This window comes from Rousettus aegyptiacus, unplaced genomic scaffold (assembly GCF_014176215.1).
Source record: "Rousettus aegyptiacus isolate mRouAeg1 unplaced genomic scaffold, mRouAeg1.p scaffold_m13_p_15, whole genome shotgun sequence".
NCBI lineage: Eukaryota > Metazoa > Chordata > Mammalia > Chiroptera > Pteropodidae > Rousettus > Rousettus aegyptiacus.
The window spans coordinates 34,711,317-34,728,911 of NW_023416290.1; the positions used below are offsets into that span (position 1 = coordinate 34,711,317).

The window sequence follows — 17,595 nt, forward strand, 5'->3', positions numbered from 1 at the left end:
TTCTTCTATCATATTATTTGGCATCATTTCCTCTGAGATTGAAGGATTTTGAATATAGGCCTGGTAGATTGGAGAAATGATTTACGCCTATTACAGCAGCAGCAGCAGCAAAAGCGGCAGCAAAAGCAGCAGCAGAGCGAGGTGGGTTATGGGCAGATAATTCATTGAGCAATCAATCAGGATAGCCCACGCGAAAAATGATGAAGACCTGGAGTAAGCATGGTGATGGGGGTTTCCTGGGTCACCATTTGTTGGGTTCTCACTAAGTCAGCCACCAAAATAAACACTGGAGACAAAACATTATGTCCAGGAGTAAAAGCTAGCAATTGATTGTGTATATGTGTCTATGAGTTGGCAGGGGAACCCCATCACTTGGGTCAAGATATCTGAGAGGACCCCCAGCTTCGCCAAGGTGAGGAGTACAGGAGTAAGGCTTTGGGGAGAGAGATACGTGTATGTGGAATTCGGTGCTCGTAGAATGCCCAGGATAGACGGCGATGTGGGTCTAGACCGGAGAGGAGCCCAAGTTCAGAGGTCTCAGTTTCTCTGTGGAGGACAGTCTTTGGCAGGCCAAAGGTAAATATGGTTCCGAGTTGCCTAGATAGGAGCGGGCCCAAAGGTTAGTAAGGCCTCGGTTGCATGGCACCCAGTGTGGGGGGTGGAGCGGGATGCTCTGCGCTCTCCTTCGTGTGCCTTGCCTGCCTTTTTGGGGGTTGTTAACCTGTTTTAGTGTTGGGAATCCCTATTTCTTCTGCTTCTTGGGTTCTGTCTTTTCCAGGATGTTTTGATAGATTGATTCATTGTTTCAAAAAGTATTTAGTGAGGGTCTGCTACATTCCAGGCACTCGCGACATAACCACGCACAAGGTGGACACTCATGGAAATTATACTCTAACTTCACATATGCATTTACACGAGACTTGAAGTATGCTCGTGAATTAGCCCAGAGAAAGCATAGGTGGGGAGTGGGGTGGGCTACGTTCCAGGCAGATGGGACTTTGTGTGCTGGCTTTGTCTGAGAATGAGCATTGCATGGTCAGACAGGCAGTGTGTCTGTATGTATGGTAGTGGTGAGGGCCACCCAAGTTAAGGTGAAAGACTTTTTGATGGCCACATTCATGAGAATAATGGGAAGCATTGATGAGCATAATGGAACCAGCTTGCATTTCTAAGGTCTCTCTGAATCTTCTTAATGAATCTAGAATGGATTTGCAAGGACAAAGTGAGAGAGAGACCATTAGGAGGTTGATGCAGCAGCCCAGGAAGAGATATTGGAGGCTGAACCAGGAGGCAGGCATCCAGAGGGAAGTGGATGAATTTGAGTCACATGGGATTTAATGTGATATCTTTAAGGCTCATTCATATTATAGCATGTATCAGAATTTCAGTTTTAAGGCTGAGGAGTATTCCAATGTATATATATACTACATTTTGTCTATCCGTTAATTTATAGATGGACATTTGGGTTGTTTTCACCTTTTGGCTATTGTGAATAATGCTACTGTGAACATGGGTGTGCTGGGTATTGAAATTTTGTGTTTATCTGTCATCTTCAGTAGATGATAGGAGCTACGTTATATCTACCTCATTTCCGTCTAACACTTAGCAATGCCTGGTACATTGTTGACCCTCAACATTGACATGTGAATGAACTTACAATGAATTTATCTTATTTTTATTTAGCAAATGCTTATAAAGTACTCTAAACATTTTTTTAAAATTAACTCATTTAATGTTACTAAAAACCCTGTGAGGTATAAAACTCTACTATTAAGCCTGTTTTACAGATGAGGAAAGTGAGGCAGAGTGTAGATAGTAGCAGAGCTGGAGATTCAAACCCAGACAGTTCCGTCTGGGTCTCGACTCTTAGCCACCCTGCTCTGTTGCCTCCCTAGTCCAGCTGACTGCGCTTGCATAGATATTCAGGTGAGTGGAAACCATGAGAATTGCTAGGGGAATTCAGAAAAGGGATGCTTCTCATTAGTGCTCTTTTATGGCAAAATTGTAAAGACTGAATTTTGAGTACAAAGGAGTTTGGCTAGAAGGGAAAAAAAAACCCAAACCCCAAAACTATCCAACCAACCAAACAAATCCAAACCCACTATTCCCATGTTTGCAAACTATGGCAGAGATATGCAAACAATCTGAGCTGCGGTGGGGTGATTAGATGATGGTTAAAACGTAGCTGGTCGGGGGTCCCCCTTCTCTTAAGTGTACTTATTCAATAATCTTTGAGGCGATGTGTTGGCATCGTGGTTATGAAGACAATAATAAAGGTGTATTAGAAGAAAAATTGTGGAAGCAAGTCCCAGAGCTCTGTAGGGAGTGTAGGTAAAGGGCGGTCCAGGAACACCAGATGTCGCTCCCTCGGTGGGCAGTGCAGCCCCATGCCCAGCTTGCTCCACTTCACATCACACCCGAGGTCCCTCATCAGAGTAGAGGGTCAGTCCCTGTTCCTGAACAGGATGCCCGTTGTAATTCCAAGATGTTTTCTGTTTGCTCTGGGGCACAGAGGTTCAGATTCGCCCCCTCCGTTTATAGTGTTCCTTTCCCCCATCGACCCCCAAAGTGGGGAGGACTCAGCAGTTGCTAGGTCCAGGGAGAGATGGCCCATGTCGGCCGTGCACAGCAGAATCATGATTGTGGTAGCCCTCCGTTTATCATCACCCCTTTGTGTCTGGCCCGCTGCCATTGCCATCGACTTAAACTTTAACCATCTCCTGGCTATGGCAAATCTGCCACTTCTCCTGAAGAGCATTGCCTTCCAGTTTCTTTGCTTATGCTGGTGTCTGGCTCTGCACATGGTTGGGGTTGCACCTGTGTAAGTCTGACTGTGCTTGCTGATGTTTTCAGGTTCCTCGAGACAAGAGGCTGCTGTCTGTAAGCAAAGCAAGTGACAGCCAAGAAGACCAGGACAAAAGGTACGGTGTTATGTAAAGGAATACGCCTAGCTCCCAAAATAACTATCGTTCTATGTTTTTTTAAAAAAACAAACAAACAAACAAACAAAAAACTACAGTATTAAACTCTAATTTTTGTTCCTGAGAGGAGATGGAATCAAGAAGCATAACCTCCTTTTTCTCTCTTTTGGAGTCTGGACCGAAACTGGATGCCTCGGTAGAGAGAGCAAATTGCATTTTTCGGTTGTGCATCCAAAGGGTCACCAGCAGGCTCTAGATATACTAACCCCTTCTAAGGAGGCAGGAAATTCCCAGAGTTGGAGGTGAAATGCCGGCAAGACACTCCACTACTTGAGTGAACTTTTCTGTAAGTGTGATCAAGGCCTTGAGGGGACGAGACACTTGCAGCTTGCTTTTGATGAGGGGAGAGGAAGGAGGCAGGGCTGTTTCTTGGCCCAGGCAGGCAGCGCTGGGTGGCAGCGGACTGTCAGGGTAGGGACAGGAAAGACGGCGGGACATCACTATGTAGCACCCCTTTCCTGCGGTTCCGAAATAAGAATTAATTGAAAAACAAGACACGGTCAGACAGATTGAAATTAAAAAGGAAAAAAGAAAGAGTTTTATTTCTGACGAAGCTAGTTAGAGAATGCGATTTTAAATCTACAATTTCTAACATTTCATTCCTGCCTTAGATATGCTTACTCATTTAGTCCCAGGCAGGGCTTCCGGTCTCCTTGATGGGACAGACCTCTCGTGGCACGGCAGGGGTGTCTGGAGAGTCTCCTCTCTTTGGACAAGATGATTCAAATATAAAGGGACTCAGCCACCTTGGTCTGCTACCTCTCCCCAACTAGCCAATCAAATGCATCTCTTCCCCTGCAGAGAGATGGAGGCACTGCAGTGTTTTTCTATTGAAGGGTTTTTTTTCCAAATTGAAATGTGCAGCCAAGAGAAGTGAAATCCCCTGCTAGCACAGACGGCAGAATCTTACGTGGCCTTGATAGGAACTGCTTGTGACATTATGATCTCATTAAATGACTAGCAATGGGGGTCACCCCGCCAACCAGCAGCCCTGAGCTCTGTGCGTTACCTCTAAGGCAGACCCCAACAGAAGACGAAGGCTGCCTACTTCTGATTTGCAGCTCCACAGGGATCTCCTGATGCTCCCTGCTGCTCTGGGGCCCTGGGTTCTCGTTGGTAGTAGTGATGACAGGGAGAAAGAGGCTGACGCTCTTCGGGTCCTGTAACTTTTCTTTCATCTAGCCAGGAAGTATTAAGTTGAGCATATGCTGTCTACCAAGTCCCATACGGGCAGTCATGAAGGGATCAGGGAAAAAGACGTCTAAGATGTGTACCCTGTCTGTGTCATAACAGACAGAAGAGGCCATGTTCTCTTAAAGCATCTTTTAGAATACTATTAACGAGTGATAGCTGCTCCTTGTATTTTAATGGTTATTTTTGCGATTTCAATGGCGCACTTTTAAAAAAGCCGGCCGCGAGGTATAGACAAAACCATCTTGTATAGACTGATTATGACTTAGTAGACTGGCCGCATGTGGTTTGGAAGGATATCATCTGCTCTGGAGTACATTCATGAATTAAGGTGCCATATGCTAACATGGTATCATTATAACTGTTTGCATACAGAAGCTGCTGCTTTGAGAAATAGAATCTTAATGACATAGTCCAGATTTTTTTAAAAAGTATATTAATACTCCATTCTTAGCATTGCATTTTTTCTCATGTTAAAGATTTGATTTAATTTTAAATTCTATTGCAGGGAAGTCAGTATCTCACAATTCTTATTTGTTCTAATCATCCATTTTGTTGGATGTCTTTCTCTGGCATCAGCTTCTAAAGCCAATGCTGTTTTGCAGAGGGATACTACACATTATAGGATGGTGCTGAGTCTGTTATTTCCTTGTCATATGATAATAAGAAATCAAATAAATTTAAACCACTTTATAGTTTGCTTTTTCATTTGTTTGTAAGAACACTCCACATTTTTTACTTGTGTTTCTTGTTTAGATTTCAGAAATTTTGCATGAAGTAAAAAATTAAACAATTTGTGCTAAAGTAGACCCTAACTATAGAGGAATTGGGTAACTTCGAATATTGTGGCCAAGCCAGTAAGAGCATGCTTGTGCAAAGCCCAGACGAGTGGAAACTGGGTAATTGCTTTGGTAGCTAATCGATGGAGACCAACCTTTCTACACCCAACTTGTAGGACATTATCTACAAGTAGTAATAGTTAATCTTCCACTAAAAGGTCTGGGATAAAATGAGCTTCAGAAAGTCTGGGTTACAGTTAAACAGGTGAAGGAACACCTGGGGGGCCTTCACCCTGTTCCTGATGTCTGTGACCCCCCAGGGTGGTCTTGTTAGGCAATTGCTTTTTGTTGTTGTTTTGTTTTAATACTGATGTTATCATGGACTCCTTTCTTTGAGGAACATTTATTAACATTCCATGCAATGTTCTAAATCATGGAGTTTAGGAAATGCCGATATGAATGGGTGGTCTGGGTTTTTGCATCCTCCAGCTAACTGGATTCAGATTAAACATAATTTCTAAATTTCACTATGTCTTATATTCAGATTTACTGATTAATTTGGCCATGAAAGCAGGTTATTTATTTAAAACCAGAATGTTTGTAGATCTGCAATTTTATTTTTTAAAGGATAATTTTCTAGAGTGATTTCTACAGATCTGTGACAGTCTCAAAGAAGTTTAGATATTTTTCTGTTGGCTTTGTTCACGTGGAGCTATTCTTTCCTCAAGCTTCGCTTTGAAGTTTTATCAGAAAAAAAATCAAAGTCGAAATACCAAGTCCTGCTTGAGAGTTAGGCTAGCTCAGAGGCTAGTGGACTTCCTTTACAGAGAGGAGACAGGAGAGCTCAATTCTTGGAAGAACCAATTTTATTAGAATATTTTCTTTCCATGAGAGATGCCAGTAAGCCCTAGAAAGAGCATGCCAGTTTTAAAAAGCTGACATTGGAGACAGGGCTCCATGCAGAACATTTATTTTTCTCTCTGTTTTAATCAGAATAATCCATAAATAAGTGAGAGGTAGCTCCAAATTTGACCACAGGGACTTTGCTAGTAAAATCATTTTGCTATCAACAGTCATCTTCCATTAACAAGGCTCTCTTTGCTTCTGCTCACTCCCATAATTCTTTAGTGTAAATGAAAATATTTCATCCTAGCCTGGCAAGAACCAATTTTCTAAATCCTCACTTTTCTCTTTGTACCAGCTGGGAGGTCTGAGATATGAGAGATGTTGTTTTGCAAAAGCCCGGTCACACCACTTCTTCAAACCCAAAAAGTAATTCAGTGCTAAAGATATCAATAAGCTCATATTAGTTCTTAATTTAGTGAAAATATTTTACTGATAAATTCTCATCGTCTTATTTTTCCTACAACTTCTAAATTTTGAGTTCCACCCACAGAAAAGTGAAAGATATCCTTCCTACCCCTGTTAAAATACCATGTTAGTTTTCTTCCCATGTTTTTAAAAAAGCTATTTTAAAACATTTTCTTTTGAAAATTTTCAAACAAATACCGAAGTAAAGATGATAGTGTAGTGAACCCTCAAATACCCATCCCATCTTCCAGGTTCATTAGTAATAAGTTTTTGTACATCTGTCTAATCTGTACTTTTTCTCTATCCTACCCCCCGCCTTTTAAATTGCAGTGATATTTAAAATAAGCCCCTGACCTCATATCATTTTATCTCTACCTATGATTTGTATCTCTAAAAAAAGGGACATTTTATTACATCATCAAAATACGTATCACACCGAACTAATTAACATACTTCCCTAATATCACATAAGCCCTAGTCCATATTCAATTGCCTCAAAAATCCCACTGCTTCATATGTGTGTCTTTGGTTTATTCAGATAGGGATCTAAACAATATCTTCTCATCACGTTTGATTGTTATGTCTTTTAAAACTCTTTTAATCCAGAACAAGTCTCCCACCCTTTTTCCTTTTTTCATGCCTCTGACTTATTGAAGAAACATGTCAGTAAGAAATGTTACATTCTGGTTTGTCTGATTGCTTCTTTTTGATGTTGTCTAAGTCCTTCTTCCAGCTCCCTCATTTCCTGAGAGCTGGAAGTTAGGTGTGAAGTCTTGCTTAGATTTAAGGTCTTTTTTGTTTGTTTGTTTGTTTGTTTGTTTGTTTGTAATAGTGCTTTAGAGGTGGGCTGATTGCATGATATATTGAGGCACACATGTGTAGTTGTCCTATTTCTAGTGATCCAAAGATCCATTGCATCCCATTGTAAAGTTCACCATCAATCTTTCCTTTAATGGCGTTCACATCTGTTGATTATTGCCAGCATCAGTTATTCTGTTAAGAGTTGCAGAACGGTGACTTTTCTAATTCTATCATGTTGTGGGGTGGGTTTAAACCCACAGGAACTGCCTCGGCACCAGTGAAGCCCAGAGTAATTTGAGCGGAGGAGAAAACCGCGTGCAGGTCCTAAAGACTGTTCCAGTGAACCTTTCCCTAAATCAAGACCACCTGGAGAATTCCAAACGGGAACACTATGGCACGAACATCCCCGAGAGCCCGGCCATCGTCCCCGTGTCTGGAATCACGGTGGTGAAAGCTGAGGATTTCACACCGGTCTTCATGGCCCCGCCCGTGCACTATCCCCGGGGAGACGGCGAGGAGCAGCGTGTGGTTATCTTTGAACAGACTCAGTACGGTGTGCCCCCCATGGCCAGCCACAGCACCTACCTCAAGGATGACCAGCGCAGCACCCCAGACAGCACTTACAGCGAGGGCTTCAAAGATGGAACCACAGAGGTGAGTCCCTGGCTCTTTCACCAGTAGCTGGAACCCGAACCCAGAATCCCTAGATAGTTTTTCCCCCTCTATTTGCTTTTTAAGTGGGATGAATGAATTAAACTGAGTTTAGGGTTATTTTTGTAAAAAATGTATTTGTCCATATCTTTTGTTATAAACAGGTTTTAATAAACCATTGGTCTAGGTGTTTGGAGGAATATATATATATTTTTTGACTTTTAGATGACAGATTCCTTTGTTTTAGTTTTAGTCTTAAAATGAAATATTCCTAAGATATTTGTGAGGAAACTTCTACTTTGTAAAGTTTTTACCTTGACCTCTTCTATTTTGTAACCTTCCAATGGTAGCTAAAGATGTTGCCTACTCATTCTTTTTTAAAACAATATAACTCTTTACAACTTTGTCTAATTATACTGAAGAAAGAAGTATTTTCAATGATTGACTGTGTATATACGTACTTTGTACTTTATAGAGACAACATATTCTTCACACGTGCCCACAGAATTTACAGAAACAATGATCTCTGACTGCTTGTTTGTTTTAAAATTATGTGTTTTAGGTGCATAGTTTGAAATTATTGGTATTGTGTAACCAACATGAGAAGTCATAGAAAGTCCCATCACCCTAAAAAGTTCCTTGATTCCCCTTGCTCTTGGAAGCACTGATCTGCTTTCTGTCTGTATAGTTTTGCTTTTTCTAAAATTTCATACAAATGGAATAATAGAGTATATAGCTTTCTATGTTGTCTTCTTTCACTTATAATATTTTTGAGATTCATCTGTGTTTTTGCTTGTATTAATAGTTTTTTTTTTTAATTGCTAAGTAGTATTCCATGATAGGCATATATCACAAATTGTGATTTATAACATTAATTGCTGATATACTGTGGATCATCTCTCTGATTTTTGACGTAGAATATATAATGCATTTTTTAAAAATCAGGTCATCTTCGACATTTAGGTACAGTGTCTCTGCATTTGAGATGATGGTCATTGACTTTACGCTTTTTCAGTTTACCTGCACTAATAAAAGATAGTGGCTGAAGGGGAAAACATGTGGTTTGTAATTCCCTAAAGAGGAGTGAGTGTGGTGGGAGCATGCTAAATGCTTGCAGCCTGCCGTTCATTTAGTTGCCATTGGGACAAAATGCAGTTACCTGAGGTTGAGTTTATATCCTTAAATAATAATATTTAAAAATACTAAACATTTGAGGATCACTTACTATGTGCCGGGCATCATTCTAAGTGATATATACTCATTTAATGCTCACAAAAACCCAATGAGATAGGTACTGTTATAGTCATCTCCATTTTCCAAATGAGGAAACTAAGGCACAGAGAGCATCACTGTGCCCATGGTCACAATGTAGTGAGTGGGAGAGATAGGATTCATCACAAGGTCTCTCCTCCAGGACCAATGTCCTTAACCATTGTCTCTCACTCTCAGAGAAACTGTGTGGGACCTTCTAATCTCATTAATTCCATTGCTTAAGTCCTTCTTCTCCTTCTCCTCCTTCTTCTTCTTATTCTTCTTCTTCTTCTTCTTCTTCTTCTTCTTCTTCTTCCTTCTTCCTTCTTCCTTCTTCCTTCTTCCTTCTTCCTTCTTCCTTCTTCTTCCTTCCTTCCTTCCTTCCTTCCTCCTCCTCCTCCTCCTCCTCCTCCTCCTCCTCCTCCTCCTTCTCTGAGTGTTCTTATCTATGTCATTAGATATTTCTTATCTTTCAGAAAAAAGGAAGAAAAGGGATTAGCTCTCTGCAGCATTGATAGAAAGTTGGGGTAGATAAGTTGCATTAGTAGTCAACACACCCGTCATCCTGAGCACTTGTTGTAGTCTATGAAACTGGGGAATGAGCAGAGTGGGACACTATAAATTCCCCGCCCTTAAGAAGTCATTGTATTTCTTGGGTTCTGGTAGCTTTATAATCAAACTTTTAATGTCCTTGTAATTAAAAATAAAAAAGTTTTAAAGTTAGCTTCCTTAGCTTCCTGTGCTGTATTGCTTAAAATGGTTAGCAAAAATTTTTTTTTCAATCGATCAAAGGATCTTGTAGGGTCTTTGGTATTATCGAATATTTGATTGCCTTTAAGCAGTCAGGAGTGCTTCCTTAGGAAAAGCAAATCACTCCACATGGGAATGTGAAGTACATGATTTTCCATTAAAGGGTTGCCACTGATGTTTTTCTCATAGGGTTTAGAAATATTCCATTAGTCACAGAACAGTCCATGGATGTGGTCCAATGTCAACGGAACCATCATACTATTTGGGGAATGTGTTATCAATTGTGTCATATTGTAGATAAGGAGGCTTGTGAAAGGACGTCATTGTATTTGGGTTTTATTCTGAAGTGCATGAGAAGCTAAAAGTAAATGTGAAGATTATTCCCACTGAATTTGGAATATTTAGAATGTTTTAACTGCTCTCCTAGTCTTAGAAATCAGTGTTTACATTGCATATTGTATTTCAATCTGATGTGAATTAAATGGAATGCTCTTTTATGATCTTTAGCTGTGACTACCTACAGGTTATAAGATTAGGTGAGCTCTGAGTAATTTCACCAAGTTAATTTCACCAATGGAAATTTGTCTAAAATCTAGTACTTTTTAGGAAAACTATTAAAATGTCTAGGATTCTTGTTGAATTAATAAGTTTCATTTGCTATCATAGACTTATTTATCTCTGTGTGTGTGTGTGTTTGTGTATGTGTGCATAGTGGTATCAGGAAGGGAGTAGTTTGGTCCAAATGATTAAGAAATGTATAGATGCACTACATCAAATCACACTAAAGTGATGTGGGCTGCCTGCCTGCTTTTGGGCATTCTACGAATTATATTAAAAGGTGTCCAAACAGTTGTGGAAACTGGGTAGCTGTAGCCAGAACAGCCCAGACATTTTGATTCTAATTTTTAATACTAAGTCATTTAGGGCCATGTGATCAGGTCTCATAAAGGATTATGATATTTTCCAAGTGGACTCTACATTTAATTTTTTTTTAATTATAAAGATAATGTAACAGAATCAAGGAAAAAATTTTAAACTTGAAAACAATGATTTTGTGTTTGTAACATACCAGCTTTTTTCCCCACAGTTTTTGTTCACATGCACTTGTGGTTATTGGAGTACAAGTATTTATTTCAGTCAACATGTAGTCTCTTTGAGTCTGAACAGCTGTAGTATACCACCTTTTCATATCACCTGGAGGATTAGAACTGTAGAATTTGTAAGTTCAATATGTTTTAGTGGGCTAGCCTATCCTCAGGCTGCTAGGCTCTATGGCATAGACAATAAATTCATTCAAGGCCATGTTCACTAATTCTTACTGGTTCACCATATGTTATTAAGGGTTAGAGCATATTCCTTCAAAGAAGACCATTCAGAGAATGCCATCTCCTCTTCCTCTAAGCCACTTCCTTAAATACTTTTCATCATGCTATCCTCCAAAATTTCCTAGTTCTTAACTATACTAAATATAAATACGTTTTCATATATCAGCCGATTGAATTTTCTGCAACCAATAGAACTTTCTGCAACAATGGAAATTTTCTTTTCTACTATCAATATGGTATCTACTAGCCTCATGTATCAATTTAGTATTTAAAATGTGGCTGGTTGACTAAGGAACTGAATGTTTAATTGTATTTAATTCTAATAAACTTCAGCACATGTATCTAATGGCTACTGTATTGGTCAGTAAAGACCTAGATTTCCAGGTCCTCCCTTCATAATCAGGTCAGGCCTGTGTCCTTGGCCTTCTCATGTACCACATTTGTACTCATCAGTTTCTCTTAAATCATGGTGGTCCTCTCTCACCTGGATTACTTTCTCTTGATTCCTTCAATTAATCCAGGTTCTCTTTAGCTCCCAACGGTCAGAGCAAAGTTCACAATCTCCATGAAATCTTTCTATAATTTTGCTGATCTTTCCTTCCTGGAAATGCCCATTCTGTGCCTTTCCAGTGAGGACACATGAATGAATGAATGAATGAATGAATCAATCAATCAATCAACATAGACTTTCTTATGTAGCCATTTGCTATATTTTAGTTTCTTTTGTTGTTATTGTTGTTTTTCATGTGAACTTACCCATTCCTTCAACCAATTTTTATTCTTTGGGAACAAGACAGTGTCTTATACATTTTCTGTATTTCTCCTGGCACCAAGTAGATGGTGAACCCCCAGAATATTCCCATGGAATGCTTTGCTAATTGATTGATTATAAAAGAAACCTAAATCTGGATGTTTGATTCTCTGTTATGGTTATTGAACCAGTCAACAAGTATTTGTGAAACGTTCCTGGGTAAAGTTCAAAGTTTGGGTAAACTTTGAAGGGCAAACTAATTCTTGGATCTAAAGAATTTATAGGACTGGATAAAAGTAAGGATCAAAAGTACATGCATATAAACTGTGATATAAGGGTACACTGATATCTAGAGATGATATCTAGAGATTGTGAAGGAAGTTTAGGAAATAACCATGAGCAGCTATTTCCCAGAAGGAAACCTTTAAATTGCTGGTCAAATAATGGAAGTTTATGGTAGAGAAATGAAAAGCAGGAAAGTTGTTTTTTAAAAAAGTCACCCTTTTTAGAAAGAGACACTTGAAAAAAGGTCACAGTGGAAGGACCAGGTGTTGTATGGTCAACTAAGTGCTTTTGTTAAAATCAATATTTTACTATATTCATTTTAGGATCAAGAGTTAGGGCTTTTGTCCATCTTCTCTTGAAGTTCTAAAATGTGGAAAAGGGAATTCTACTTGCATTAAATATACAACAATTGAACATCTCCGGACCCAAGCTTCTTCACATGCACTACTAAGACTTAGAGTTTCCCCCAAAGCTTAACTTTTACAGTATAGTGATAATGAAGATCTTAGAAAAGGTCACTGAATGTGGTCAAGCTATTACTGTATAATATAATTTAATACATACATATAATGCTTACTGTGTACCAGGTACTGTTCTTAGTACTTTACCTCTATTAGCACATTTAATCCTTTACTCACTGTAAATAGGCATTTTTTAGATGGAGACAAATATGATACTTGCCTCAGTTTACACAGGTAGCAGGCAAAAAAGCTAAAACTTGACCCTAGACAGTCTCGCTCTAGAAACTATGTTCCTAACCACTGTATTACACTGCTTTTGCTATGCTATGTGGCCTCTGTGTAATTAGTGTTCCATTAATTCAGAATTGATGACTTTTGGAATAACTATGGAGTTAATGGAAAATGGAAGAGATGTCTTATGTTTGAGGAAACGGTTTCAGTACTTGCAAACACTTTAAGAACACCTGCAGATGTGTGTATAACCTACAAATTACAAATGCATTGTCTGTTGAGTATAGTTCTCATTGGGCAGGTGATATGCATGTTCTATGCACAAATGTTGTTAAAGACATAGTACCAAAAAACGTATAATTTTCTTAGGTGAGGATAAAACAGTTTGGCTACATAGATCACTCCTTTTGTCTTGTCATAATGACTCATCTATTTGTTTTAATTTGGTAACTTTAAAATTTTTCAGAAATTTCGGAGTGCTTCAGTTGGGGCTGAGGAGTACATGTATGACCAGACATCAAGGTAGGTTACCAGGAGATGCCCCTGGCCACCGAGGAACTGATGACCCTATAAATGTACTGCCAAGTTATACTTTTAAATCTTTTTTCTCTGTATACTCTTGTTGAACAATCTGATTTCCTTTGTCTTCAATTCTTTTCTCTACACAAATGACCTTTAAAATACTGTTTCTAGTCTTGACCAGTTTTCTGGGTCCTCCACCCCGTCTTTGTCCTTCTGGTGACTAGACATCTCTGCTCTGGTGTTTCCTGAACCTCACACTTGTGTGTCTCCAACCCGACATGTGAATAGTGGCACTCGTCGTGATCTTCTCCTCTTCTGTCCTTCGTGTTCTCTTCTTTCACACCTGGTCTCCTGCTTCTACTTCGGTTGTGGTTAATGACGCAGCCGTTCTGCCAGCCGCCCACTCGAGGCGGAAGGGCCTGCTTGCCTTCCTGCCACACTGTCGTGTCACTCACCAAGTGCTGAATGTTCTCTCGTACCTGTCCTGCCCCCTCCATCGTACCCTTGTTTATGTCCTCCTGAACTATTGCAATGTAACTGATTTCCCTGCCCCAGCAATTTCTTCCCCCTTCCGTTCCACTTTGCATATACCTAACTTCCAGCTAGCCCACACTCCGTTGCCTTCCATGTATCAGCAGTGCAATGGGGATTAATGACAAGATGTAACTTCTTACCAAAGACTTTCTGAGGAGACAAATGGAGGACACAAATGTAGTGACTGGACAGATTGCAATATGTTTGCTAAGTGATGAGTCCTGCTACAGAGAGATACATAAACCGACAGCTGAGAGGACCTGCAGGCCTGGGTGGGGCTGAGGTGAAAGCTTCAAAGGGAGTGGCATTAGAGCTGGATCTTGAAGGATTAGCAGCAGAAGTTTTCCAGGGAACGGAGGAGAATTAAGAACAGTCTAGGTAGAGGGGCTAGGTGTTCAAAGACCTTGGTCGTGATCCTGCCTGAAAGCAGGAGAGGATGGCAAGAAACGAATTCATCTCTTCCATGTATAAAACTTACCAGTGAGTCACCATTTCAGATAGAATTGAACACAAATTCCTTATGAAGGTGGTCAGGGCCCTCTATTTGCTGGTTCTTCTTTACGCTAACCCTTGTCTTTCACTGTATTCTTGCCCTTTTGCTGTTATGTGTATGGCTGTCTTCTAGTCTCTGTCTCCACTTGAAGTCCTCCTGATCCTTTAGGATCTTGCTCCAATCTCAGGCTCCTCAGTCATCCTCCCACATCGTCCTAGTCAGAATTTGGGTGTGTAGAGTGGGGAGGAGAGAGATAGGAAGACTACTGTTCCAAATTGCCTTTAAAAATGTGTAAATACATGTATAATTTGCATGCCGTAAATCCCATCCACTATATCATCAGCTGTCAGGCCAGTGAGAGGAGCATTGACCTACCAGTCCCTTGACCTTGTTCCTCTTTCTACTGCCGTTGTCTGGCAGAGTGAGCAAGTGTCTCAGCCTCTCCTCAGCTGTGGAGTGACGAAGGTGGTTCTTATTCACTGTTGCAGACAGGCTTGGGGGACACAAACCACCTGACGTTATATTCAAAACCATTTATGTTCATATATACTTTTTTTCTGGGAAGAGAGTTCACAAGTTCTTGTTTTTTCAAGCAGTCTGTGCCCCACACAAGTTGCAAGCTACCAGTCTAGGCGATTCTAATATCCTGTCCAGGTCTCAAATTTTATGAGACCTGGCTATATAGAGATTTGTTTTTTTCCAGACAAAATGACAGTGGAATTGATTCTGTCTTGAATGATTTATTTTCCACCTTGTTCTAAGACACATATTTTGGAATTTGCTTAGTTTATCAGCTTAAGCCTAATATTTTTATCATGTAAGAGGAATATTATTTTGTCTTCCAGATTTTTCTCATTATAAAAGTTTAAAAAATCAAACATTGAAGAAATATTTAACATAGAAAGCTATGCTAATAATTTTGCAAGGAGGCCATTTTAAGAGGCAAACTTTGAGAGTCATTTTTGCACTTAGCCTTTTAAAGACTATGAAATTAAGAGCTAAAAAAAGGTAGGCTCAACAAAGACATTCTGATGAGTCAGAAAACATACACAGCATTTATTATTGGTTCATCGCTGTGTGCCGTACTGCAGTATAGCAGAAATAAATACTTCTGAACAAACATGCATATGAACGAAAGCATTCATACATTTGGTTTGTTGCTAGGATAAAAGTGGTAAATTCTATCAATCTTTAAGCTTCAGGCATCACCGCTTGCCGTCTCAGACCTAGCAGAGGTTCTCCTGGCACGGCCATGCACAGCTGGCCCGGAGCATCATGGACTTTCTCCCCTTCTGAGCCATCTGGTTTATGGGCCACTATTAGGAATGTTGTATGTATTGTACTAGCAATGACCTTTGGTCTGGTCTCTTCTCTTTTGCCATATGCTATGTTTTGTCTCTGAAATAGAGTAAATATTGGTTAATATTCATACAAAATGATATCGATATGAAATTGATCAGAAAGGCAGAAACGTCCAAGTGAGTGCATCTGACCCCTGTTTGTTTTCTGTTCACAGTGGCACGTTTCAGTATACCCTGGAAGCCACCAAATCTCTCCGTCAGAAGCAGGGGGAGGGCCCCATGACCTACCTCAACAAAGGACAGTTTTATGCCATAACACTCAGTGAGACCGGAGACAACAAATGCTTCCGACATCCAATCAGCAAAGTCAGGGTATGGCCACATTTCTCTGATAATGCACAGAGGGCTCAGATGAATGCAGTTGTTACCTCATGGCCTTGTGGGAAGGGTATGGAAACAATTCCAAAATAAGTAATTCTAGAATAAATGTCAGAGAGTTGGGGTGAGAGAACATATTGGCTTGTAGTTTATCATTTTAATCAGTGACCAATAAACCCCAGGGAGGAACGTGGTTGGAACATGCTTTCTGACCATATCCGAGGAATTTTCCCAGCTTCATTCATTGCCAGTGTTCCTACCTAATTGTTGTCATTGTTTTTCAACTACTTAATTTTTCAAGTAGTTATAAGCCAGAACATATTTGAACATATTTGCTGCTGCTCTTGTCTGTGAAGGAGGATGCAATTGGGCTGTGTCCTGGGGTCCTTTGCAACATTGTTTAAAAGCCTGCTGCAGCCCAGTGCTTACTCAGCAGCTGAGGGGTGAGGCATGATACAACCTCTATTGGGGTCGACTTGGAGAAATTTTACACTCATCAGTGTTAGTCCTATTTGTGGGAAATGAAAGTGCCCTGGAAGCCTGCCAGCTTTTGGCATTCTCGCTACTGCCAGGAAGGGAGGGAACTGCTAATCCCTCTCTACTGAAAAGGAAGATTATAAAAGAACTCTGAAGAGGCTGAAGGACTTTCCAGCCCTGTCGTAGAATGATTTTTGCTGCTACATGCATGGTACCCCCCCCCCCACCTTACTTTACCCGCAGTTACCCCCTCCTTATCTCTTCTGCCTGGAAGAGAGGAGCGCTGTGCTGTGCCCAGCGCACTGGGCAGCCCAGCTTACCCCATCCCAGATTCCATGCAGAGGCAATGAATGAGGTAAAAGAGAAAGAAGAGTCTCTGGGCACCTGTTGGCTGGCCTGCCTGTCACTAGCTTTTGGTAAGATCATTGTAGTGGTGATGTCCGGATCAACTGGATTTTCTGGCTTGGTTTTAATGAGAAAGACAAGAAGGATCGCTGCTTATTTCTCCATCCAATAGCCTTCTTTCCTCCAAGGCTGCCATTCCCAGATCAGAGCTGTCAGTGGCAGGGCAGTTGAGAGTGAGGGGGAGACGTGGAGCTAATGTCCCACCCAAGGCTGAGCGCGTTGCAGATAGGAAGGCGCTCACTGTGTGCCCGCCAAGGGAGTTAGTATGTTCCCAGCCCAAGGTCAAGGCAAAGGGATGCTTTAATAAGAAGAATAGTGATCAAGGCTGCGGTGGAGGGATGCCATAAGAGTAATAACGACAACCACAATAAGACCTACATAGTAACAACTGATATTTATCGAATATATATTCTGTGTGCTGTCCCTTTGTTAAGCACCATACACATAGTAACTAATTTGAAACTAAATATTACTCTGTGTAATAGGCACTATTACTTTTATATTATAATGAGGAAATTTGGCCTTTTAGAAGCTAGTAACTAGCCTGGGTTACATAGCTGAAATGTGAGGGAAGCAAGATGTATCCGCGACAGTTAGACTCCTGAACCCATTCATTCTCTTCCCCACTAAGGTGCATTGTGACTGGAACCCACCTCTGGATATATATTCTATAATTTACTTGCAACACCCTTGCATGTGGATACCTGATAAGAAGAT

The 17,595-nt window shown here is 40.5% G+C and overlaps 1 protein-coding gene across 5 annotated transcripts in view; it reads left to right on the forward strand.

The window, feature by feature from the left end:
- Positions 1 to 17,595, forward strand: part of GRHL2 (grainyhead like transcription factor 2) — a 157,482-nt gene that overhangs the window by 51,712 nt on the left and 88,175 nt on the right. For all 5 annotated transcript variants that reach the window (XR_001597228.2, XM_016147540.2, XM_016147539.2 and 2 more), the window contains exons 3-6: positions 2,854 to 2,921; positions 7,324 to 7,717; positions 13,235 to 13,290; positions 15,834 to 15,990. Coding sequence is in view for 4 of the 5 variants with exons in the window: in XM_016147540.2 (XP_016003026.1) it covers positions 2,854 to 2,921; positions 7,324 to 7,717; positions 13,235 to 13,290; positions 15,834 to 15,990 (675 nt within the window). In the remaining variant the exon portion in view is untranslated. The remainder of the gene's footprint in view (positions 1 to 2,853; positions 2,922 to 7,323; positions 7,718 to 13,234; positions 13,291 to 15,833; positions 15,991 to 17,595) is intronic.